The following is a 23227-nucleotide window of genomic DNA, read 5'->3' as shown; positions in this document are numbered from 1 at the left end:
CGAGTAGGTCGCGTGCGTATACGCGCGTCAAGGGGACCGACTCTAACTTCTTACTCTTTTTCTCTCCCCTTTCAGTACGGTAACCTCGAAGAAAGCTTTTCATCTCTTTTTTTTTCACGTACTTAATAAGAACGTTCGCCGATTCGATACATCTCTGATATATCGGATATATATCTGTCTAGAAAAAATTTGCAAGAAGAGAACAGAGAATTCGGTAAGGTTGAAATTTTTCTGCATAACGGTAACGTCTTATTTTATATATATATCATTCAACTTTTTCGGCTATCCTGCAAGACCAAGACGAGAATTCTCTTCTCGCGAAGGGAAGCCAATTAACGAGCAAGCTCGACGAGAAGTTTCGCTCGTCGTTCTACGTGGATCGATATACGGAGCATGAAAACACTGGGACAAGCTGAAAGTCCAGAATCGAAGGAGCGCACTTTGTAAAGTGTAATGAGGAAAATCGCGAAACAAATAAGTTGGAGAAGTTTGGTAACCTTGACCCCCTATTAAGTCGGCCAACGGTAGATGCGAAAACCTCCCGTAGAATTTCACCTCTTATACCGCGTATCATACCGATAATGCATCGTCAAATATTCACGTTCCTTCTTTACAAAGCGTTAACTATCTAAGAAAAATCAACGACTATCTACGAATCGAGCGAATCAATTTTGGAACTAATAGCTTGACGATCTCTTGACTGCATTCCTCTTTCTCCTTTCTCCTTTAATGGTAAAACGTTAGAGCGAGGGAGAAATAAGAGGAAAAAATTTACGAAACTTGTACGTACGTAACTCCGAGAAAGGTTTCAAGAGAGAGAGGGAGAGAGAGAGAGAGAGAGAGCGAGAGGGAGGGAGGGAGGGAGGGAGGGAGAGAGAAAGGCAAAGGGCTGCACGATAAATCTCCGACGGTGGAAGGAAAATGGCGCAAGTTGTATAAAGGAGCAAACCGTTTGATCACCGACGAGAAAAGTTATGCAATTTACCAAACGTTGGCACGAGACCATCGTCCCTCCTTTTTTGCCTCTAGCACGGACTCAATAATCCACCTCTTTCTTCCACACTCTAGCTTCGCATCTTTGGAAGATTTTCTTCTCGCTCGAAAATTCCTGATCTCGACGAATCAACGATCGAAAATATCCCGGATACGTTGGGAAACGAGAACGTGGATATCTTTCTTGAAAATTGAAAGTGTTTCTCCTCTCATTATTCAATTTCCTCGATATAAAGTTTAACTTTCTATTTTATCGCATCTTACAGACGTCGCAGCGCTATACTAGCTCCGCTCGTCCTATCTTTACCCTTCGACGCGGCTAATTAATTTTGTATCGCGATTTAACGGAACTTTAGTAGAAGCGGAAACTGAAATTTTCCAATCTTCAACGAAGAACCAAGCGCTCGACGTCGCGCGAAGAAGTTGGCCGATTTTATCGGGGGTTAAGTCTTCGCTGAGTTATTCGATGATATACCTATATTGAACTAACCCTTTTATCAAGTCAACAAGGAAGCTATCGAATAATCGATGAGTCGAGAAAAGAAAAAAAATTAGGCGGAAACATTTGATAAGATGCAACCCAATCGCGATCGAGTCGATTGAATTTTTATTATATTTTAACGAAGAGAACGAAGGGATTCGCTGAAGAGGAATCTGTGCGAGCATAAATATATACGAATGAGATGAGAAATATAGAACGTTCGAATAAGAATTAGCTTCTCGGCGGAACTTTTCTCAAACGAAGTCGATTCTTCGAAGACGACAAACGTTGGAAAGGATGCAAATATCTAAGGAATTTGAGAGAAAAATGAGAGAAAAGAAAGTCGTTCGTCCGTTCATAAGTTCGCCTGAAAAGCGTAAAGTGGGTACTCCGTGACGAGGAATCGTCGAGCAAGATAAAGTTAACACTATAAGAACCCGTCAAATTGGACCCAAGAGATACGTCTCCGCAGAAGAGGATGCGCGAGGAAATGAGAATCGTAAGGAACATGAAAGTTTGAAAAAGCATCGAGGAAGAAGCATCTCCGTTCTCTTTATCGTCATTTTCCCTTTGAAAGTATTATATTCGTCGCACGGAAAATATTCGACTTTCCGTCGTACGAGACTCGAGTAAACTTTTAATTTCGGTAAAACGCTCGTCGCAAAAGGACTCTCGAACGAAGTACATGTAACGTATAAAGAGACGAGTATACAAAGAAGTGACGTATCCACGTTGGTGACAATTATCCGAACAATAGCAGAAGCAGAGGATTTTTATTTTCGCGCTTTTTCTCGGAAAGAGTAATCGTTACCGCCAGCGATCACGATGCCCGCGGACACCATGGGGAAAAGAAAAAACGAAAAAAAAAAAAGGAAAAGGAAAAAAAAGAAAATCTACTTTTGTAAAGTGATCGAGTAAATGCCGGCTCGCGATGAAACGTGCATATTATTCTCGTACATGTACAAGTATGTACGTCAAATGCAATATGCGCCGACGCCCGACATAATAACGCTTATAAATACATTTTATCTAGCGACCTTATACCAACTTTGTTTTATCTCGAAGCGCGTGATCGCATAATGCATCCTTTCGCTTCCTCCCGTTATTCATCTCGGTCGCCGATGCGTCAAACAATTATTCTAAAGATATTTATCGATTGAAATTAAATTCCAAAAGTTTAGAAAGAGCACCGACGACTTGTTAAAAGGTAATCTCATAAAGAAAGAGAAGGTGTGATTAACACGGGGCAAAGTTCAAACGCGTTGACACGTTAAAATTATTTACGAACCAAAATGGCTCAGGTAGACGCAAATATATCGCGACTAGGTACCCTCGTAATTAACCGCACACGGCATAATATTACGACCGGTGTCTCTGACGTCAGTGCGACCGGCTATTATACTTTTCTTGCTTTTAGCAATCTGGAAACACTCGAGAATCGTGCTCGTTACGAGGCCAAGTATTAAAGAAGCGACGTCGTTTGTACCAGCCGGCTATCTCGTTCGGAACCTCGTAGCTAACGCGTAAGGCCAAACTCGAATAAAGAGTTTCGAAAAAAAAAGTAAAAAGATAATCGAAGTATAAGGTCGATAGCATCAAATTGGTAGGTCTGCCTTTGAATAAACAAAGATAGAAGATAGATGGAGTCTAGAAGGGTAAGCGTTAAAGAGTGCAGGAGCATCGAAGAGAGTAGAGGAGAAAGAGAACAAGTCGGAGGAAAGAGGGATTGATTCGATGAGCCGAGGGTAGTAAGCGAAGGTGCGAGGAACGGCATGGAGAAGGACATAGGCCACATCGTGGAAGGAGTCGGAGAAGAAGAAGAGGACGAGGACGGGGAGGAGCAGGAGGAGGAGGAGGAGGAGAAGGAGGAGGAGGAGGAGGAAGAAGAAGAAGAAGTAGTAGACGAAGAAGATGGTGGGGATTGCTGGTGAGGCGGTAGACGCGCGGCGACCAAGAAGAGAAGCAGCAGAAGGAGGAAGAGAAGGAGGAGGAGGCTGAGTGATCGGCGGAGTAGAGAGAGAGAGGACGCCTGCGCGGAATCCCCGGGCGGGCGCGGGCAGTGCCACCGGAGGCCCGGCGGTTTCAGAGCTTCGCCCGGGACGACGAACCGCAGACGACCTGTACGCAAAACTCGGCCGTGCGTTATCCGGAGGCTACGCTGCCCTCCGTAAGTGTATAAACGAGGAAGAAAGAAAAAAAATATAAAGGGCTCGAGAGATCTTTCGCACGACGAATAAGAATTTAGAAACAACAACAGACTTGGCTCGTTTTTTTTTTCGTGTCGAATATTAGCAACGGCAACGTATCGTTTACGCGACGTAACATAATATGTGATACAGTGTCGTCGCAAAGGTGCCAATTGGATAAGGTAGAAACTTTTTCATTAGAGTTGAGGAAACGAAAGAGAGAAAGAATATTACGAGAAGGTGTCGCTGCCGGTGGAGATTTGTAAAGGCTGTGGAAAGAGAAAGAGGAAGAAGAAAGACATGAACGACGTCTGGTAGCGACACCGACTGCGGAGAACGAACGCGGTGAGATGACGAAGGATTAGGAGAAACTGAGAGAAAGAGAGCGAGAGAGAGAGAGAGAGAGAGAGAGAGAGAGAGAGAGAAAAGCATTGAACGCGCGCGCGAGCAATACAGAGAAAGAGAGAGAAATAACAGGCTAGAGAGTGGCGTGGTGCACCAGGACGGTGTGGTGCGCGCTGTGAGATGTCAGTTGACCATCAGTCGAAGACATCCACGTTGTCGTCGTCGTCGTCGTCGTCGTCGTCGCCGTCATCGTCGTCGTCGTCGTTGTCGTCGTCATCATGAGGAGATCCTCTTACGTCAACTATTACGTCCTGTGCCTCGTCTGTTGGATCCTTTTGGGTATTACCGGTAAGATTGAAAAAAAAAAAAAAAAGACGAAGGATCGAGAGAATGATCGATGGAAATGGGTGGGGATAAGTCAAATTACGACCTTCCCCTATTAATCTCGTGAACGCAAAGAGGACAGAATTCGAAGATCTCTGGATTCGTATGGCCAAGATAGAAAAGAGGAAGAGAGAGAGAGAGAGAGAGAGAGAGAGAGAGAGAGAGAGAGGGAGAAGTTGGTGCTCGGGTGGTGGATCGATCGGATTTTCGGGTGTAGCTGTGTTGTTGTCTCCGTGCGCGTCGCGTGCATACGTTCTCGCGCGTTTTCGCACGCGTGTCCGTCTTTTATCGTTCATCACCACTACCATCACCATCTTTCTCCGTCTCTTTTGTTCGTCTCACTTTCGTTTCGAGTACTTCTTCAGACAACGAGATTCGCATGAACACTCGAGATCGATGATCCTTTTAGGATCGAAAGAAAAAAAGGAGGAGTCGAGAATATCGAAAAGACTAGGAGAGAAAAGTAGGGACAAGAGAACGCGAGGGAGGTTGATTCCGGACCCGGTCCAGGATTGTATCTAGCGCCACCCTTGTTTGTCGCGCCGCGGCATTGTAAGTCGCCCTCCTCCTCTTTGCGCCCTCCCTTACACCCTCCATCTCTCTCTCTCTCTCTCTCTCTCTCTCTCTCTCTCTCTCTCTATCTATCTATCTATCTATCTATCTATCTATCTATCTATCTCTCCGGTTTTCTTTTTCGCCTCATCCTTCTTATTATCCACATCTTTTTATCTTCGATCTCTTCTGCATTTCTCTCTCTTTCTCTCCTCCCCCGTGGGGTTACCGTGTCGACGAGATGATTCCATCGTCGGGGGCGGAGAGACTCTTTCTTTTCCTATCTCGTGACGTCGTTCACGAGCGCGTATATCGATTCCACGTTTTCGCTGCATCAACCCCGATGCAGTTGGATTTTCGAGCTATTTTTCGACCTCGCTACGACCTGTCTAGTTTCATCAAAATCGATTCGGGTGTATTTTTCATCTCGCCCGTTGTCTCTTTTGAAAGACCCGTTTAATCTTTTATCTCGGTGGCGCGAACTTTCTCGACGTTCGTTCGACTCCCTTAATAATTTCCTTGGCCCCGCTAATCGCTTATTTACTAATAATGATAATAATAATTTAAAACAAAAATATTTATATATCTATTCATCCTTTCGTTCGTTGCATCGATCGCGATGCAGTCGAACTCGGGAAACTTTATTCCCTTACGTGTATTTCGATATTGCCGTACGTCGTCGCTATGACATTCTTGTCGTCTAAAGGTTACGCAAAGTAGCTTGCAATTTTATGCACGCTTGTCCCAACATCGAGAATTTTTCTAACGAGGCAAACGCGTACAATGCTTTCGCACCAATGAGATGACAATGCTCTCGTCTTTTTTCCCCTTTCTTCTTTCACCATTGTTAAGTATCGAACGACTTTTTACGTTGATCTTTCGACGTCTTTCAACGTAACTATGATTTAGAATACTCGGCGATTACGGATGGCGGACGTATGCGTCAATGAAACTTATTTCTCAATTCTGATCCAATGCTCGAAGGATTGTCATTCTGTTACATAGAAAGAAAACGATTCGAGTATAAAAGAACGATTCATCGAGTTAACTGGGAAATACTCAATAGCAAGATTTTCTCTCTAGCTTAGAATTTCTTCTGGTATATAAAATATCGTCAAATTTCCATTTGGTTTATTCGTCGATAAATCGATAATAGTTGGTAAGACGTTTATCCGGATCCATCTTACGTGTCCATTGTAAACCTTGAACGAATTCTTTAAATTAAGTAATCGTTTTTGATCCTAGTCCGTGTCCATAATACTTGTGTAAAGAACACGAAACGGCGTTTGTCCATACGAATTTGCCTCGCGAGAATGATAATGTTGGATATTAAGAAATCCGAATTTAGACCGATCGAATGATTCTCGATAAAGATCATTTTATAGAATCCTTAATATATTTGAATTACGTATTCAAAAGCAATTCTATCCACATTGAGAGGATTATTCTATCATCGAGTTAATGGAATAAAACGAGTTCGAGCAGCGGCACGATGCGCCGCAACAGCCGATTATGCTTCACGGTGATTAGCCGAGCGAGCTTTTCCTCCGAGCTTTGGTGCGCGCGCGCGCGTACTCTCGTCTCTCTCTCTCTCTCTCTCTCTCTCTCTCTCTCTCTCTCTCTCTTTCTCACATACTTCCTCTTTCTCCTCCTCTGTCATCCGTGTCCCTTTCTCCTTTCTGCTAGGCCTTCGATGCTGTCGTGGCAACGACGTGTGCCTGACTCTATGGAAAATCAGTTCGAAGAACGTGCCGACCAGAGACTACCGAGCAAACTCGCGTGTTCGCTAGCTTCTTATCGCCAATGCTAATTCCAAGAATACGAAATCCTTTTCGAGAATATGTTGGAACGGCGCAACGCACCACCGTCCTTTATTACGTTTTCGTCCGATGGAAAAATTCCATTTTTCATTTCAAACTCAGATCCCATCGCATTTCATTGCAATTGCTCGACTTAACGTAGAAAAGTTTAGTACGATGGTAACGTATCAACGTTTATTAGCTACAGCTAGTATGATCGCGTTAAATTGATAAATGACCCGTGACTTACCGCAACGCATTACTTCGTGACCAGGCACATCAGCACCAACTCTTCGTCATGCATCCCCCCATCGTTCGCTCGATCGAGTTTTCTCTTATTTCGCGACTTTTTATCGACTCGAGAATGTGCCAACGAGAAAGAGAAAGAATTACGTTAAAGACAAATAAAAGTATAGACATTTTTCTCCTTTAAATTCCTTTGTTCGATATGAAGGGAAAAAAGAAATAAATAAATAAGAAAAGAATTAGTTGCACGCAAAAACCGCGAAGACTTTTGTTCGCTTACGCGGCAATGATTTGCGAGGTAGAGAAAAAGAAACTCGTCACGAAGGACCTATAATAAAAATCGAGAGTCAGCGATTTAAGGAGACTATCTCCTAAATCTAGATTCATGCAGCGGTTTGGATCTACGTGACGACGTCGTAAAGTTGCACGAGCAACGTGCGTACGTGTCGTTCTAATAAAGTGAAAAGGAGGACGCAACCTCCCGGCGACCCTCGTCGCTTTTTACGTCGGCTCGACTCACCATCTCCAGGGAAATATATCTTACAACGAATCTTCCTTTCATTTCCAAGGAATTTACTTCCTTTTCTTTCTCTTACATAATCTCCCAGTCTTTTTTCGCGCTCGATTTCTCGCTCTTGGAACTTATCGAATAATACATTTTTTTACGAACCCTCCAAATTCTATGATACTTTTCACCCTCCTCTTCCTTCGACGTATTAACGTAACGATGACAAATCACGGGTGGCTATGATTTCCCGAATGAAACGCTTCGATGAAAATCAAAAGAGATTATACCCAAGGCTTACCGTTTTCTTCCCGCTGGAAAATTAGTTTCGGATCGTCCTTTCCTCCCCGTCTCTCTCTCTCTCTCTCTCTCTTATTTTCTAGTGTCTCCCTTCGTCTGGAAAGGACGAGAAGCGATTTCTTTACCCTCGCTAGAGTGGCACACGTCTTCCTCCATGTCCCTTGCTCGGAGCATTTACGACAGTCTTGACGAGAGAAAGGGAGAGAAAGAGAGAGTCATGCCTCCGAGGGCTGAAATGAAAAATGTGTCTCAGAGAGCAACGTTGTGTATGTAGAACCGTTGTTTGTGTGTGGCCCCTTTTTCTTGCGGATAGGCAAATTATTTCGATGGGGTGGCAGTGAAAGAGAGAGAGAGAGAGAGAGAGAGAGAGAGAGAGAGAGAGAAAGGAAAGAGGAAAATAAAGAAAGAAAGAGAGAATCGCGAACAGGCGCGTGCGCGCCTCTGCGTAGATTTTACATCCCTTGGGATTCTTTGTACCGAATCGAGTATTCTGCAAAACGGCTGCCTTCTCCGCGTTCGATGCGCATATCCCTGGTATATTTTGACGCGTTATCCTTCGTTCCCTCTCGTACACGCTCGAAACTCTTCCTGCTTGATGACAGATACGCATTAAGAAATACATTTATCGTATTTCGATATTACGATTAACAATGAGCGTTCGAACATAATGATCACTCTGCGTTAGCTTATAATAAATATCTTACATCGGTTGGTGCACATCCCTTCAACGCGGTCTAAATGTCGAAGGGAAAAAAAAATCTGATAATCGATCGGCGACCTTCAGTAGCAATCGATGCGTTTAATCGTTCACCTTGAAAGATTTTTTCCATTGTCGAACATAGCCGAAAGGACCGACGATAGTCATCGGCGATCTTAACTTTTTTCGTCGTACCATAGACTCTTATCTCTTATCTCCCTTCTCTTATCTCCTTCCCATCGATCCGTTCTTGAAGCTTTCCACGAGAAATTACGCGTATTTGTGTCAAGCATGCACGTCGTCACATACGGACCATCTGGGATCGGCTCTTCCGAGCAAGCAGCCTCGTCCGCTCCGGAAGAATAATGACGCCCAATCATATCGGTAGACTTTCCTTCGCGTTGCCACCGATGCGCACACAAAGACCCAACTTTCGACTACTCGCTACGCTAACGAGACCCAGTTCCGAGTATCCCAGCAAACTGGATCGTTATCGTTCCCATTTTTTTCCCCTTCCCGTCCTCTTTTTATTCAGAAAACTTCGATAGGTCGATTGGATATTAAACGCTACGCGAAACTAAAAGTAGAATTCGTCGATATTTTTATTTTAATTTTAACCACGTTCCATTATTATCGTAAAATGCAAAATTGGACCAAGAATATAACGTTATAGTAGGCGCAATAGGAGTACTCTATGGCGTTGAAAAGTATCATCTCCATAAGAGAGACCATCTGTAAACATGTCGTAGGATGTAGGTAGGATGTCGATGAAATAATCGTAAATCGATCGCGTCTAGGAAGGAATGTAGAATTATAGTAGAGTGCACTTGCTTTACTATTACCGCGACTAACGCAGGAAACGAGATATTCAAGGTCGTTGGAACGAAGCCCACGCGATTCCTCGAGGCGAAGGCTCTTGATATGCCTTTGAATTTCTCGGATCAAGATCCCCCGGATTAGTATCCATTTCCCTGAGGTAACTTGGCAGGGTCTCCTGATAGGATTTCTTTCGCGAAGCATTTTGCACTTTTGAGCTAGACTAGTGAAAACGCGAGACTGGTCCTTTCTCTCGTTCTCTTTCGTTTTGTCGTCACTTATGCTTACGCGTACAAGAGCATCGAGAAGCGCAAAAGAAAGGTACCCGGTAAAAGGTGCCAGGACGATGCGCTCGTACGAAAGTAATTGGAATGCTAGGGGAAAATGTTTTAGGCGTTGTACTGCACTTTTTATCCGAAGAAACGTACCCTCGGGCAGAGGACAAACCCTTTATATACTTTTTCTCTCTCAGAAAGGATAACAAAGGAAAGCGTAATTCTAGCTTTGTTCCTTTTAATCCCTTCCTAATGCAGAGATCGTAGCGCCGTTCCAGTTAATGGCAATGGTGATGGTGGTGCCGACGTGGAGCACAGACACTTTCGTGTATATTTTAACCGCGGAATATAACCCCCGTCTACCTGCTCTACCCTCGTTGCGCTGTTCATGTAATTATACTCGAAGCTCGGGCGCTTTGTTCCAACGACGGAATCATCAAGAGCCCTTTGCGTTCGCGTTATTATACCGTGGTCACGTTACGTTTCCATATCTCCTTTGAGCTTTTTTTCGGCTGGCTGCTGCGTTAACAGCTCGCAGTCTCTTGTCAAGGAAAAGTCGATTCCAAATGAATCCGTACAAGGGAACCTCTACCTAGAGGGGAAGACGTAAACGAGATTCTCGGCATGTCTTCCTATCTATATCTATGTACATACACATACGTATCTACGTCTCGGTTCTAAAATCGAGTCGAACGTTTACTAACGAGAAAATCGATATCCGATGTTTCAGGTGTGAGCACCAGATCGCATTCCTTGGTGAAGAGGTTCGACGGGATTTACACGGGTCCGTATTTCGACTCGAACTCACCTACGAACATAACGGCGCAACTAGGCTCTCATGCGTATCTACCGTGCAAAGTACGACAGCTCGGTAACAAATCGGTAGGTCGACGTTGAGTATTCCATTTCTTTTTTGTTTTTTTTCTGTTTTTTTTTTTTTTTTGTTTTCTCTTCTCTTTAACCTTGACAACTTCCCTCTGACTCTGACGTTAATTTGCGTCGTCTCGAAATGGCTTCGTGTGCTCGTCGAAAGAACGTATATACCGGTTATCGACGTTCCATTTTCGACGTTCCGACGATTATCGATCTTTTTTCTTTTACTCGAGCATCGAGCACACGGAAAAGCTTTTCTCGAGGCTCATTAATCGAGAACTCCCTAAAAACTTGCACTTGTTTAAGTTCACAGGACATATCTTCGTTTCTTTTTCTTCTTTTTAAACGCCGATCGACACAGACGTTTTAATTCTAAACATTTTTTCTCCTCTTTCTCTTTCCCTTTTTCCTTTCGCTCCGTGGCATGATCCGCAATGTGGCGTAGCCACAAAGCGGCACAATTATTTTTCTCTTATCGACGTCGATCCTTATCGCGCGTAAACGCACGACACGCAACACGACGGCTCGAAAAGTTTCGACCTTGCTTTGATTTTTCACGATGCGCAAGATAAAAATACTTTCTTCGGTTCACGCGCGTTGGCCGACTTAAAGGCCGCAAATAGTTCACAGTGGTAGAGAGGTGGCGCGTAACCGAGTAATACGTTTATATATTATACGAATATAACGATTATATAACGTATCTCGTAAAGTATGTGTCAGGTATAGTAAATGGTTCGTAATTCGTATAGTAGAAGATAAAGAAGTAACGAGAGGACTCGCGGAATAAATCTTCGATCGAGTAAGGAAATGATAATACGTATAATGGTCTTCGTAGGCAATTGATTCTGTTTCTTCGGTCAAAAGGCCGAATTCGGGACGTTGATACGATTATTTTTGAAGATCTAGTCGTTCGGACGAGACGAAAAGAGAACGAGAGGAAAGACGATAAAAGTTTCTCGTGCCGAGAATGGAACGTCCCTCCCGTATCTCTCGTTAAAGAACTTTTAGACTCGCGAGCTTTGGTGTGTATTTACAAAGAGAAAAGGAAAGAACGAGAGTTCTGCCAACGACGACAAAGCGTACGACGACACGCGACTCTCGTATAATCGTCTTGGAAAACGCGCGCGTTACTTTAAGGAATTTAAGGACCTTGCTCCGTGATACTACCGGATGCTTATCGTTCGAGAAATTAAATGTTCCTTCCCTTTGTGCCTTCCACGTAGATACGTATTTAAGTATGTATGTATGTACGACAGGTCCGAGTTATCGCGGCACGTAGACTCGCTTAAATATCCGGTCGATGGACGATACATTAAGATATGAAAAGGGTCGGAGAGAGGGTTGAGAGAGAAAGATCGATCGCGGCTACCTAACGACGAGGTTTCCTTCTTACCCTCGCTTATATTTATATTCTACCTTCTTCCTCGTTCCTTTTTCTTTTTTCCTTTTTTTCTTTCGTACTGCCTCTTCAGAATAAATATATGAGCCAGGAGGTTACCGGGATGATTTGTGATCGTGACTGGCGAAGCGGAAACTTCCTTCGTTTCGACGAATTTTCTTTTTACTACTCGGACAGAGTATTTCCTGACAAGAGTAGAAAACGAACGAAGCGATATAATATGACGATACGATGTATATACGAGCTTGTCTTATTTTTAATCGAGTCAGGAATTTATCCATGACATTAAAATGCACGCTTCCTTTTTAACGTAGATTAAATTGTTTCGTTTCTTCATTTGCTTTCTTTTTTTTTTTTTTTTTTTTTTTTTTCTTTTTTTTTTTTTTTTTTTTACACGTATATAGGTAGGTATTTATAAAAATAAGGAGTAATATTACCTTTCGAGTAATTAATTCGAATAAATTGATAAGGTCTCGTGGATCAGGAGAAGAGACTCGCACATACTATCCGTGGATAGGACCATGTTCATCCCCGACGAGAGGTTTCAGGCGATCTTCGCGGACGCGTCCGACACTTGGACGTTGCAGGTGAAATACGTCCAGGCACGGGACGAGGGCGAATACGAGTGCCAAATCTCGACGGATCCGAAGAAGAGCCACATTATCAAGCTCAACATCGTCGGTGAGCCTTGCCAAGTGGAACTCTCGAGCCTTTTACCTCTCTCGTGTTTTATTCCTTTCGAACGAATTTTTTCTTCTTCTCCTTTTTCTTTCTTTTTTTCTTTTTTTTTTTTTTTCTTCTTTTACTTTTTCTTTTTTACGAGCGGACTTACGAGCGATTAAGCGAACGAAAGTAAAGCGTTCGTTTAGCGCGACGGTACACTTTCGCTTTTCCTCACTTCCGTTCGATGAAAAAGTTTGCCGTGTTCGATCGTTAAGACGAACGCTAAACTTTTTTAACGCTCGAGGGATACCTCAACGATAATGATCGTAAAGGAAAATGAAAAAGGAAGAAAGGAAAGAATTGCTTAATAAATGATTTAACGGCAGGAGAGGATGGAAATACGTTCGGTACCTTTTTGATATTTTAGTGCCAAAAATCGAGATCCTGGGAGACCGGGACATGTACGTGAAAACTGGAAGCACGGTCGCAATACGTTGCGTGATAAAGCAATCTCTCGAGGGGCCGTTCTACGTCTTCTGGTATCACGAGGGCGATCGCGTTCTCAATTATCAGCAGGGTAAGATCGACATACAGACTAAAAGGATCGATCACGATACGGTTAGCAGTCTCGTGATTCGCAACGCCAGGCGAGAGGATTCCGGTAATTACACCTGCAGTCCGAGTAATTTGGACAGTGCCAGCGTGCAACTTCATGTTTTGAACGGTGAGTCGGCATTCGTTACTTTCTTTTTCTTTTTCTTATTTAGGAAGATTTACCAAATGAAAGCGTTTATTTTCAGGAGAACATCCGGCGGCGATCCAAAGGGGAATTAGCTCGGCTCCTTGCGGTTGTCATACGTTTTGGTGGTTCGTAGGAGTGGTCACGCTCTACTCGAGTCACGGAAGTCGAAACTACATCCTCGTCCTCCTGGCCGTCATGGTCCTTTACTCGAAAAATCCATCTTACTTCATGCCGGAACGATAATCAGGATCATCGGGAAGGACCAAGCACGAACGAGCGAGCGAGCTAGCGAGCGTGCGCGCGAGAATCGATTATCTTCGGCCATGAAACGCTTTGTCTCTTAACCTCACGTCGAAGGGATTTCTCGGGAAGGAAAGAGAGAGAAAGAGAGAGAGAGAGAGAGAGAGAGAGAGAGAGAGAGAGATAGAAATAAAGATTTCCATCGATCGTTCAATATCGAAAAGAAGCTTGAAAAGCGTTAAAGTTAGGATGAGAATTCGAGGAGAAGAGCAGGCTCGAGAGAATCGAAAACTTTTGTACGGACACGCGAAAGATGAAAAGAAACGAAGACGAGAATCGACGAGTTCGAAGAAGAACGATCATCGTTTCTATCTTTTCGTCGCTGAAGACTGACCGCTCACTTTTTCTTTTTTTCTTTTTTTTTTTGCAAGCGAGCCGAAAGGATAATCGGAGAGTGAGAGATATTAATTGTTGATCGTTCGTTGGAGTGGCGATTCATTCGAAGAATAATGGTCTAAAAAAAAAGAGAAACAGGGAAAAACATAGAAAAAGAAAAGGGGTAGAAAAGAGCAAACAATCTTGGTACCGAGATATTGCATATTTATAGAGTAACCCTTTAAAGTTACAGTCTTGTCAATCTATCAGCAATATCAAGGTCCAAAATTCTTTCCGCGGGATGAAATTCTAAAATTATTAGAGATGCATTTCGTCTATCGAGACAGTATGATCCGGCCGTTAGTACCTTAGGTATTAGATAACTCGTGACGATTTTTCGTTGGATTCGCACGAGTTTCTTGAGCAGGCCCTGACTTCTCACGGGCCGGCTACCTTGTATACGAGGACGTATTACGCGAGGATCGTGGCCAATTTCATTATTTCAATAAACTACGGACGGACTATAAGCCTACGTTCTATTTTTAAAAAGAAAATGAACGAAGAAAGAAGCCAAATTTAGCAACGAAAAATTATATATCCGCGAACCGTACCGATGGCACAACGATCATTATTATTTCCTTTGCTTTAGACGCTATATTTATCACGATCTTCCCGTTTTCGTGCTCTTGTCTTTGTCGAGAAAGTTCAAAGAAATATAAAAAAAAAAAAAAAAGAAAAAGAAAAAAGAAAAAAAAAGAAGCAGTATAAAGATCTCGATAACGAGATGCCCCCCTCCCCCCAACACCGATAATCGATGATCGCGCGTCACTAGAACGATCGTGGAGGTCCTGTCGAGGTCATCGAAGGGTTTCGTAGTTTCTGTTAATTACCGACCAGATCAAGTCACGAGTCGGCGGTAGTTAACGATGGAAGGATAACGTGAAATAATGCGAAAGAATGCAAGAGAGAGAGAGAGAGAGAGAGAGAGAGAGAGAGAGAGAGAGAGGGAGAGAGAGAGAGACAAACAGAGAATGATGTAAGACAAAAGAAACTTCGTCCGCAGCACTCGAAAGAATTGAAACTTGTTCGATGAAATTTGTAAAGACGATGTGATTAATTATATTTCCATAGCGATCGATTAGCAAAGCGTGTCTATACTCGACGTCCATACCGTTTTCATTCCAGGATCGTAGCGAGAGAACGTAGCGACTACAAACCTTTTTACTTGCTTTCCTTTTTTCTTTTCTTTAGCAATCGGGCCGAGAAAATCCTCCCTCCGTCTTCGATGATGGATTAGACGTAACGCCAAAAACGTCGAACGAGTCGAACCATCCTACGGCGAGATCTTTTTTATCCGAGAGCGAAATCGATTTATCGATACGAAAACGACGAGCACCTCTAATTAACCAAAAAAGAAAAACGTTCATATCAAATGTCGATGTCGACCCTTCATATCAGATCTTTTTCCGAGATCGTTTTCGTGATTTTCGCTCAAAGCTAATCAAAGTCGACGAGATCGAAAAGTTCGTGGCGTTTAATTAAAGTCATCATATAATTAATCTTTTCCATTGGAAAAAAAATTCCTTGAAAAGAAACGCGTTTTAATTTCTTTCTCTGTTCTCGGACGAAGATTTATCGTAAAGACTTAGCGTGCAGGACGGAGGAAGATGGAAAAAAAAGAAAAATAGAAAATGAAATGATTCTCTCGTATCGATCCACGAGAATGTGATAGTTGGTAAAAAAAGCGCATTGAGTATAAACACGAAACATCGAAATGTGTCATGTAACCGTGCGTGCGTGCGTGCGTGCGTGCGTGCGATTTTAGTAATATAAAGGGTGTCAAATCTCTTGCTTTTTCTTTTCTTTTCTCTTTTTTTTCTTTTTTTCTCGTTTGACTATTATCATTTAACAATCGATTCGTTGATGGAATGAGAAAAAAAAAGGAACGGTTTTCATCTTGTATCTCGCGATCCGCACGGACGGCTACTACAATGACAAGGACGGATATACAGCTTTTTGAGAAGAGGGCTCTCTTTCTGTCGATTGAGCTCTTTCGTGAGTTTCCTTTACTTCTCGCGAGTATTAGAAAGAGTACTGTTTTTTATAATATTATATATATATATATAAATGAATATATATATCTATATATATATAGGTATCTATATATATACAAACGGAGCAGATAAATATATATATATATGTATATGTATATGTATATGTGTACGCGCGCAAATACGTTGCACAATGGTGTTGAGTATTGAACAAGTTTCAGCTCCTCGAGTAAAAGGAGAGACGTACATCCAACGGAAAGTTACGATCCCTTCGACGAAGAGAGGGCATCGTCGCGAAAGTGTCACGAGAAGATCGTAGGGTGTCGGCTGATGTATTTAGTAGCGTGTAACGAAGGAAAAGGCGAGTGAAGAAAAATATTCAATAAGAGAAAGAAAGAGAGAAACGAACGATACGTATAGAATATCTACGATTCATGTGATTGTAAATACATAGTACATAAATAACGTAACGTTAACTAACGATATGCCGTACGTGTTACACTAAAGAAACAAAAAAAAAAAAAAAAGATAAATAACGTTACTGTGTAATTTTTTGGATCGTAAATGCATTGGAATGGGTCTGGCCGCCTGTGCTAACCGGTTTGATGTAATCGTGTAAAAGAAAGGGAAAGATAAAATTACGAGATGTAAAGAAAGAAATAGAGAGATTTCCCGTCGGAACAATAGCAATTTCAATCTTTCATAAAATCGCGTAACAATAGTAAAAATCATAAGAATTTTGATTACGCGCGGTAGTCCATTCTTGTGAATTTTGTTTTCTTCCACGAGTCATGTTCCGTGCGGTTGATCTCTCGACGATACGAATTTCTCGCGATAATGAGATAATGAAGGTGGCACACATTTGCGCGCATGTTTCTTCGTGTGCGCGATTGCGTCAGAGAGAGAGAGAGAGAGAGAGAGAGAGAGGGAGGAAGGGAGGGCGAAGAAAGGACGAGAACGGTAGGACGCGTTTATCCTCAATCGGATAAAAAGGGTCCGAGGATAGCACGGGCCGGCCACACGCGACTAGATGTAACACTAATTAACGCCTAGCGTAAGACTTAAACGGATATAAATGAAGATATATTGTCTGATATAATAAGATGAGAGCGTGCGCGAGTGCCTCTGCGAGCGAGTGCGTGTACTTGCGTGCTTGAATGGGTGAATGTCTTGCGTACAAGAGGAATAAAAAAATGGGTAAACGTGTCGTGAATAAGCGTGCGTTCGTTGAATGTGCAAACGAGCGGTTGAAAGATAGATAAGGAGAGAAAGATAGATAGATAGATAGAGAGAGAGAGAGAGAGAGAGAGAGAGAGAGAGAGAGAGAGAGAGAGAGAGAGATAGCGAGAGGTTCGTTGGACTGACGCGACAAGGCGTTGGTCGAATGACGCACTTTCGAATAAAAAGGGGCGACTGGGGACAACTTCTTGTATCTTCTTTTCCTTCTTCCCGCGCCTCGCGAGGCCACTCTTCGTAGACTTTGGAGATAAAAGAAATAGAAAGGAGGAGGAGGTGGTAGCAGCAACAGCACCTCGAGGCCACAATTAAAACACGCGCAGCTCCGTTTCGCGTTTTTCGCGCGGCCTCCCCTCGCCGGGTGGAAGAAGGAAACTCGTGACGTGCTCGTCCTCGTCGCTCCTTTGTTAACGACGAAGAAGAAATGAAAGCAGTATATGTGTGTAAGAGAGCAAGCGAGCGAACGAGAGAGAGAGAGAGAGAGAGAGAGAGAGAGAAACACGAGATAACGCGAAATGAGATGGTAACGGCGAAGAGGAGAAATAAATAAACACACATGTACGCATACACGATACACAGAGATACACGTAAACATACATACAAACAACACATGTCGTCTAGGGTACATAAACTATAACGTCGTAGGCAGCATTGAATTTTTGTACCAACGTCTATTGTAGCTCTTAAGTGTCGCGAATTCTTACGTTCTCGTACGACGACGGTGAAGCCACCGCCGTTCGTTGGTTTTTTCGTTTTCTCGATGAAGCCAAAGCGGGCAGCGGACTCGGAAGAGGCAGAAGATGCGCTTTTTTCGTCGATCGAAATTAATCGACTAACTTTTATAAACATCTTCTTATCGGCGTTCCAAAAGTCAATTTATTTTCGAACGATCCATAGACCTGTTTCGAGAAGGATCGATCGATCGAAAAACGTTGAAAGCCCTCGATCCGCTTCCCTTGGTCCAATCGACCAAGATCCACGTCGATTCCCGAGAGTCGCGGTACGAATTTCGAGAGAAAGAAAGACAGAGAGAGAGAGAGAGAGAGAGAGAGAGAGAGAGAAAGAGAGAGAGAGAGTTAGGAGTAAGAGAGCAATTTAATTCGAGCGACGCTTGACCGTCCTAAAAGTTCGTCTATGTGCTCTTACGCGTCTATAGTCGTGTTAAAACTTTTGTGATAGCGTTAACGAGTCGAATCAGCGCGTAAGATTCGATCGTGATGGTTGAACGAATGAGAAGAAAATTGATCGGTAGCCCGGAACGATCAAAAAAAAAAAAAAAGAAAGAAAAAAAAAAGAAAGGAAGGAAGAGGCAACGAGGAGAGAATAGCGAAAGCGGCACTCGGAGGAGAAAGAATTTCAAAATTGGGTTGCCGAGTAAAGATTTTAGCGTTGAAAATAGGATAGAAACGAATCTCTGCTTCGGCGCGAGACAAATTTTTTGTCCACGTCAGAAGATTCGAAGTCCACGAGCGATTTTGACAACTTTTTTCTCTTCGATCTCTACACGATTTATATTTCGTGAGAATGAGAAATATTTCGCCGTATAAACTTCGACGTTGATTCGACCGTAGGGAATACGTTTTATGATCCAATTTGGGATCGTTTGCCGGTAATAGTGCTCTTTCCTTTGCGCGTGTAACCCGATCGCTGAAAGTACGTTTGGCTGCCAAGGATCGGATGGAAGATGAGACTCGTAGTAGACTTTCGTTGTCGATCGAAACCCTCGGGACGACAAAACGATTTTTCTTGCGTTTCCTCGAGATGAAACGCAAGAAGAATCAAAAAAGATCGAAGCTCCTGGAAACAATTGGGTCTCGAGGAATGGAAAAGAAAGAAACTCGAAAGTGGCGATACCCCGTCAGGAACTTCGATCTGAAATTGTTTATCGAACGAGCGATTGATTATTTCTCAAGAGTCCTCCGATATAACGATCGTCACGTTAACAATACGCGGCAAACACACGTAGCGAAGGGTCTAATTAATCGTTAATACGTCATATCTGCCAATTCGAACGTTCGACGAAATATACGATGCGGAGAAACCAAGAGGGAAAATATAAAAAAGAGATAAGGTCACTTTGTCGAGCGAGCGAATAAGCGGAAGTCGTCGAATAAAAATAAAGAAAAAAGAGAAAAAAAGAGAGAGAGAGAGAGAGTGGGGGGGGGGGGAAACAAGAGAGGTACGAAGAGAAAAACATTGAGAAAAAAAATTATTCCTCGAAGAAAGCCTCGTCTCGTGGATTCTAATTCGTACACCTTACGCGCTCTTTATGGTTTAACGAGAATAAACTTTAAAGGATCTACGAGATGATGCCGAGGACTGCGAAAAAGAGGACGAAAGAAGAATGAGCGTGAGAGAGCGGCGTGAAAGTCGGGAGTGCCTGGCGGAATGGCTGAGCAAGAAAAATAATAAAGGAAAAAAAAAGAAAAAGAAAAAAAAAGAAATCAATGTTAAAACCGATCATTATCGATTCGCAAGTTTAAAAAAAAAAAAAAAAAAAAAAAAAAAAAAAAGAAAAAAAAAGAAGAAAAAAAAAAAGAAAACAGGTCTTCGTTATCCGCCATTTTCACACGTATATAAGTTCTGAATCTCGTTTTGTACAGGTGCGAGCGATACGCTCCTAGGGCATCGCATCCTTTAATCATCTTTTAGTTTTATTTTGTACTTCGAAACCCAGACGAATTCATTTCTCTTTTTACTTTGATCTGTATAACGATGAAATTATCTGGGTATCAAGGAAGGACAGTTCCCAAACGGTGCCCTTGGAGCAAGCTCCACGTCGAGGTACGCTATACATACAAATTTGAACCTTTCCGTTTTCGATCTATCGTGGCAAAGGGAGAAGAAAGAACTGCCCCGTTCTATGTGTGTAAGAACCATAAAGCTTAATGAAGAACATTATACTATGAACTTACGGGATACTAAATAAAAGTAAGCCAAACCGTTGAGGGACTTTTTACTTATTTACGATTTTTTCTCACGTTCACCTTTGAAACTTCCCCCCCCCCCCCCCACCCCCCAAGAGTATTTAGAACTTGCATAGCTCTGGGGGGGGGGGGGCGGGGCGGGGGGAAGGAACTTCGTTTTCGACTCAGCGTGTACGCGTAATCGTTATCGTATTCAAATGCGCATTTATTACTCCCATTTCGACGTTACTATAAATATTACATGGAATGATAATACATTCAGTTTTCTCAAGTAAATTGAATTTTTTCTTGAAGCAATCGGACCACGTATCCTTCTTATCACGAAAGTAGCAGCACCGATACAAGTACGCTGTTCATTCGGACTTTTTATTCTTATCACGAGTTTTCATACATTTCAAAATAATTCTTTGGAATGAGATGAGGTAAAATGCGCTTATCAGTCTGCTGAGACCCATTAATGTTATTTGCATTAATAGCTCCAAAATCGAAGTGAACGGAGACATCCCACAAGAAACTATACACAGAAGGAATCCTTCCATACCAACGGTTGAAAAAAATTTGCCATTCTAGAAAAACCAAATGATATAAGCGTTTCATCATTGACAGGTAACGAGTATTCATTTAAGCTTACCAAGGCATCTTTAAATAATTGATCCGCAATTACATTGGGTTTGACTAAACCTGACGATTGAGAAATCAATTTTGTTTCCAGCAGCTTTGACAGTTCTTCCTCAGCAAAACCAGGTGTATCGGTGTCAGGAGGTAAGCAGAGAGTCACAGAAATATTGTGCGAGCCAAGTTCCATGGCCAAACTCTCTGCCAAACCACGCAGTGCAAATTTGACGCCGCAATAAGCTGAATAACCATAGATACCTAGAAAAATATAACATATGTAACAATTCTGATCTAACATATTTATTGCCACGGTAGCATGTCTGAGCATTTAAGAATACTACCTATAAAACCAGCTTGAGATGACGTTAATACGATGATCCCATCTCTAGCGGTTTTCATACTTTGCACGATGGCTTTGATGCAATAATAAGTACCAAGAAAATTCAGGTCGATCATTTTGCGTATATCAGAAGTGGATGTATCTTCGATTTTAGCGCAGACAGCAGAGCCAGCACAATTTACTAGCATATATATGGGACCCATGGTCTTCTCGAGCTCCATAAATGCCTTTTGTAACTCCTCGTAGCTTTCAGTTACATCAAGTGATAAATACTCCACCCGCTGAGTGTCCTTATTCTTACAAGCTTGCATTATCTCGTATTTAGCCTTTTCTAATCTTTCTACATTACGGGCTATGATAGTTACGTGTGCTCCATGCTTAGCAGCGACGATTGCTACAGATTTTCCAATTCCACTGGAACCACCAGTTATCTGGAAAAATTATAACATAATACAATACCATTTTCATAACACAGACGAATGAGGTTATATTTAAAGAAAGCTCACCACGACATGTTTATTTTCCACGCTTCTTAAACGGCCACGATAAAATACTAATTTAATTATCAAGCCGATGATTAACAAAACAATAACGGCTATTATAAGATTAATTGATAATGTCATTTTTAAATGATTGATCGCCATTACATTTCTAACGATACACTGGCTGCGTCTTCGCAGAGCGAGCTTCGCAATGATGAAAGCAGCGTACGATTTCAATTGAATACACTTTCTTAAACTTTATATTTTGTGACTGTGTTTTGCGTCGTGAAAAAACTTTCCATAACCTATATTTTTTGAATAGAGACATAAAATGATCTGTCGAGCAAATAATAAAAACATTTCCAAAAACATTCGGTAGTGTATTAACCCTATTGAATTATTTAGAAAAAGCAAACTGTTTCACTATCCCCTGACTTTTATAATGATTTTTGTGCCATCAATGAGAACATGCGTAATTCATGAACAATTTTGATTTGAACGAACTCTCATTTCAAGGACAAAGGATTCATTCAATTAAATTGAAAAAACTTTATTATCTTTGAAAAAGATCCTATTAAAGAGTGATATCTTTCGAGAATAGTTTATGCACGAGTAAAAAGCTTTTTCTACAATTGTAAATACAATTGTTTAAACGATTAAAAATACATACATGTATGAATTACCTTTTATAGATATTTTTTCACACATCTTACTGAACTAAACTTCGTAATCTTCAATTGATGTCGATTGAAATGAAACCTTCCTTTAAAATTAACATTAATGACACTAATTATTTAAATTATTAATTATCTCGATTGACATTATTTTATATGCAATATAATTCTATTTTGCACTATTTGATTCATCTTATTAGATTAAACTTTTGCCGCTTATTTTTCAAATAAGATCTTAAATGCGCTAAGTCTAATAGGCGTATTTTTATTATGCTAAGAAAAAAATGGCGACCGGCGAGCAAATATGTCGAAAAGGAATAGGACGAATGACGACGTTCGATAGAAAATCTTCCAACAGTTGCAAAGCTTCTTGTTCCATTGAACGCAGCCATTGGCTATTTCCATGCTCGTTAATAATGTTAAAAAAGCTACTAATATACTTGCTCCTGACGGTCGTATATAGAAATATTCAACTAACCTTCATTACCGACCGAGCAACGAGATCGGTCGATTAACACATTTGAAAAATCATCGAATTCGAATCATTTATTTTTTTATTATTAGAAATATTCTCTATCGAAGATATTTAATCACGTTTCGTATCGTTATACATAGAATTTTATCATTCGAATATTCTCTGTTCATTTACGTTCGAGGATACTGACAAGTGGCGCTATACGGGGAAGCTCTTTCTTCGTTTACCGCGTCGATAAAAATGTTTCTCATCGATTAGAAAATACGTCGTTAATTAAACAAATGAAAAATATTTAACGATTTAAGTAATCGTTTGTTCGTTAAAAAAAACTAACGATTTTATTTAAAACATTAAACTATTAATCTTTCATATATTATCGTTAATGAAGATTTATCCAGAAAGTGACGGTAAAGCGCCATCGTGGTATAAAACTGACAAACGATAACGATAGACTTCGAACTGACAATTCAGAACCAGTTTCAACGAGAATCAAAATGTTTCAAACATCGTTGCTATAACGGATAATTATAACGGGGAATGCTCGATCGAAGGTGAA

General features: G+C 41.7%; 3 protein-coding genes across 5 annotated transcripts in view; 2 read left to right on the top strand and 1 right to left on the bottom strand.

The window, feature by feature from the left end:
• The window catches only part of LOC124949897 (unconventional myosin-IXa-like), a 56708-nt gene extending 52647 nt beyond the window's left edge, over positions 1 to 4061 (top strand). Inside the window, exon 16 of the mRNA XM_047495747.1 lies at positions 1260 to 4061. Within this exon, the coding sequence (XP_047351703.1) occupies positions 1260 to 1316 (57 nt within the window). The 3' untranslated portion in view covers positions 1317 to 4061. The remainder of the gene's footprint in view (positions 1 to 1259) is intronic.
• On the top strand, positions 3452 to 20104 carry LOC124950013 (neurotrimin-like). 2 transcript variants are annotated; one of them, XM_047496055.1, is made up of 5 exons: positions 3452 to 4353; positions 10310 to 10461; positions 12322 to 12532; positions 12942 to 13238; positions 13315 to 20104. In XM_047496055.1, the coding sequence occupies exons 1-5, from the start codon at positions 4284 to 4286 to the stop codon at positions 13497 to 13499; spliced, it is 915 nt and encodes a 304-aa protein (XP_047352011.1). In that variant the 5' UTR covers positions 3452 to 4283; the 3' UTR covers positions 13500 to 20104. The 2 variants fall into 2 exon arrangements, with proteins under 2 accessions (XP_047352011.1, XP_047352021.1); XM_047496065.1 differs by lacking the exon at positions 3452 to 4353 and adding an exon at positions 10189 to 10225.
• Positions 20105 to 20272: 168 nt separating this feature from the next.
• On the bottom strand, positions 20273 to 22503 carry LOC124949999 (3-ketodihydrosphingosine reductase). Of its 2 annotated transcripts, XM_047496026.1 has the most exons (5): positions 22206 to 22503; positions 21547 to 21827; positions 21042 to 21471; positions 20717 to 20958; positions 20273 to 20651 (listed from the first exon to the last, which is right to left on the bottom strand). In XM_047496026.1, the coding sequence occupies exons 2-5, from the start codon at positions 21682 to 21684 to the stop codon at positions 20439 to 20441; spliced, it is 1023 nt and encodes a 340-aa protein (XP_047351982.1). In that variant the 5' UTR covers positions 21685 to 21827; positions 22206 to 22503; the 3' UTR covers positions 20273 to 20438. The 2 variants fall into 2 exon arrangements, with proteins under 2 accessions (XP_047351982.1, XP_047351973.1); XM_047496017.1 differs by lacking the exon at positions 22206 to 22503 and having other exon boundaries at positions 21547 to 22007.
• Positions 22504 to 23227: the final 724 nt, after the last annotated feature.

The sequence above is a fragment of the Vespa velutina genome, chromosome 1, assembly GCF_912470025.1.
Source record: "Vespa velutina chromosome 1, iVesVel2.1, whole genome shotgun sequence".
NCBI classification, from domain to species: Eukaryota; Metazoa; Arthropoda; class Insecta; order Hymenoptera; family Vespidae; genus Vespa; species Vespa velutina.
Note: the sequence above shows the minus strand (reverse complement) of the source record. Positions and strands in the feature narration are given on the sequence as shown.

Excerpts from the sequence above, each read along its gene's own strand:
- LOC124949999 (XM_047496026.1), bottom strand. The coding sequence starts at position 21,684 with ATGGCGATCAATCATTTAAAAATGACATTATCAATTAATCTTATAATA. Across the intron at positions 20,959-21,041 it reads ATCTCAAGCTGGTTTTATAG|GTATCTATGGTTATTCAGCT; the intron begins GTAGTATTCTTA and ends ATATTTTTCTAG. Across the intron at positions 20,652-20,716 it reads AATTATTTAAAGATGCCTTG|AATGGCAAATTTTTTTCAAC; the intron begins GTAAGCTTAAAT and ends TGGTTTTTCTAG.
- LOC124950013 (XM_047496055.1), top strand. The coding sequence starts at position 4,284 with ATGAGGAGATCCTCTTACGTCAACTATTACGTCCTGTGCCTCGTCTGT. Across the intron at positions 4,354-10,309 it reads GATCCTTTTGGGTATTACCG|GTGTGAGCACCAGATCGCAT; the intron begins GTAAGATTGAAA and ends CCGATGTTTCAG. Across the intron at positions 12,533-12,941 it reads TATCAAGCTCAACATCGTCG|TGCCAAAAATCGAGATCCTG; the intron begins GTGAGCCTTGCC and ends TTGATATTTTAG.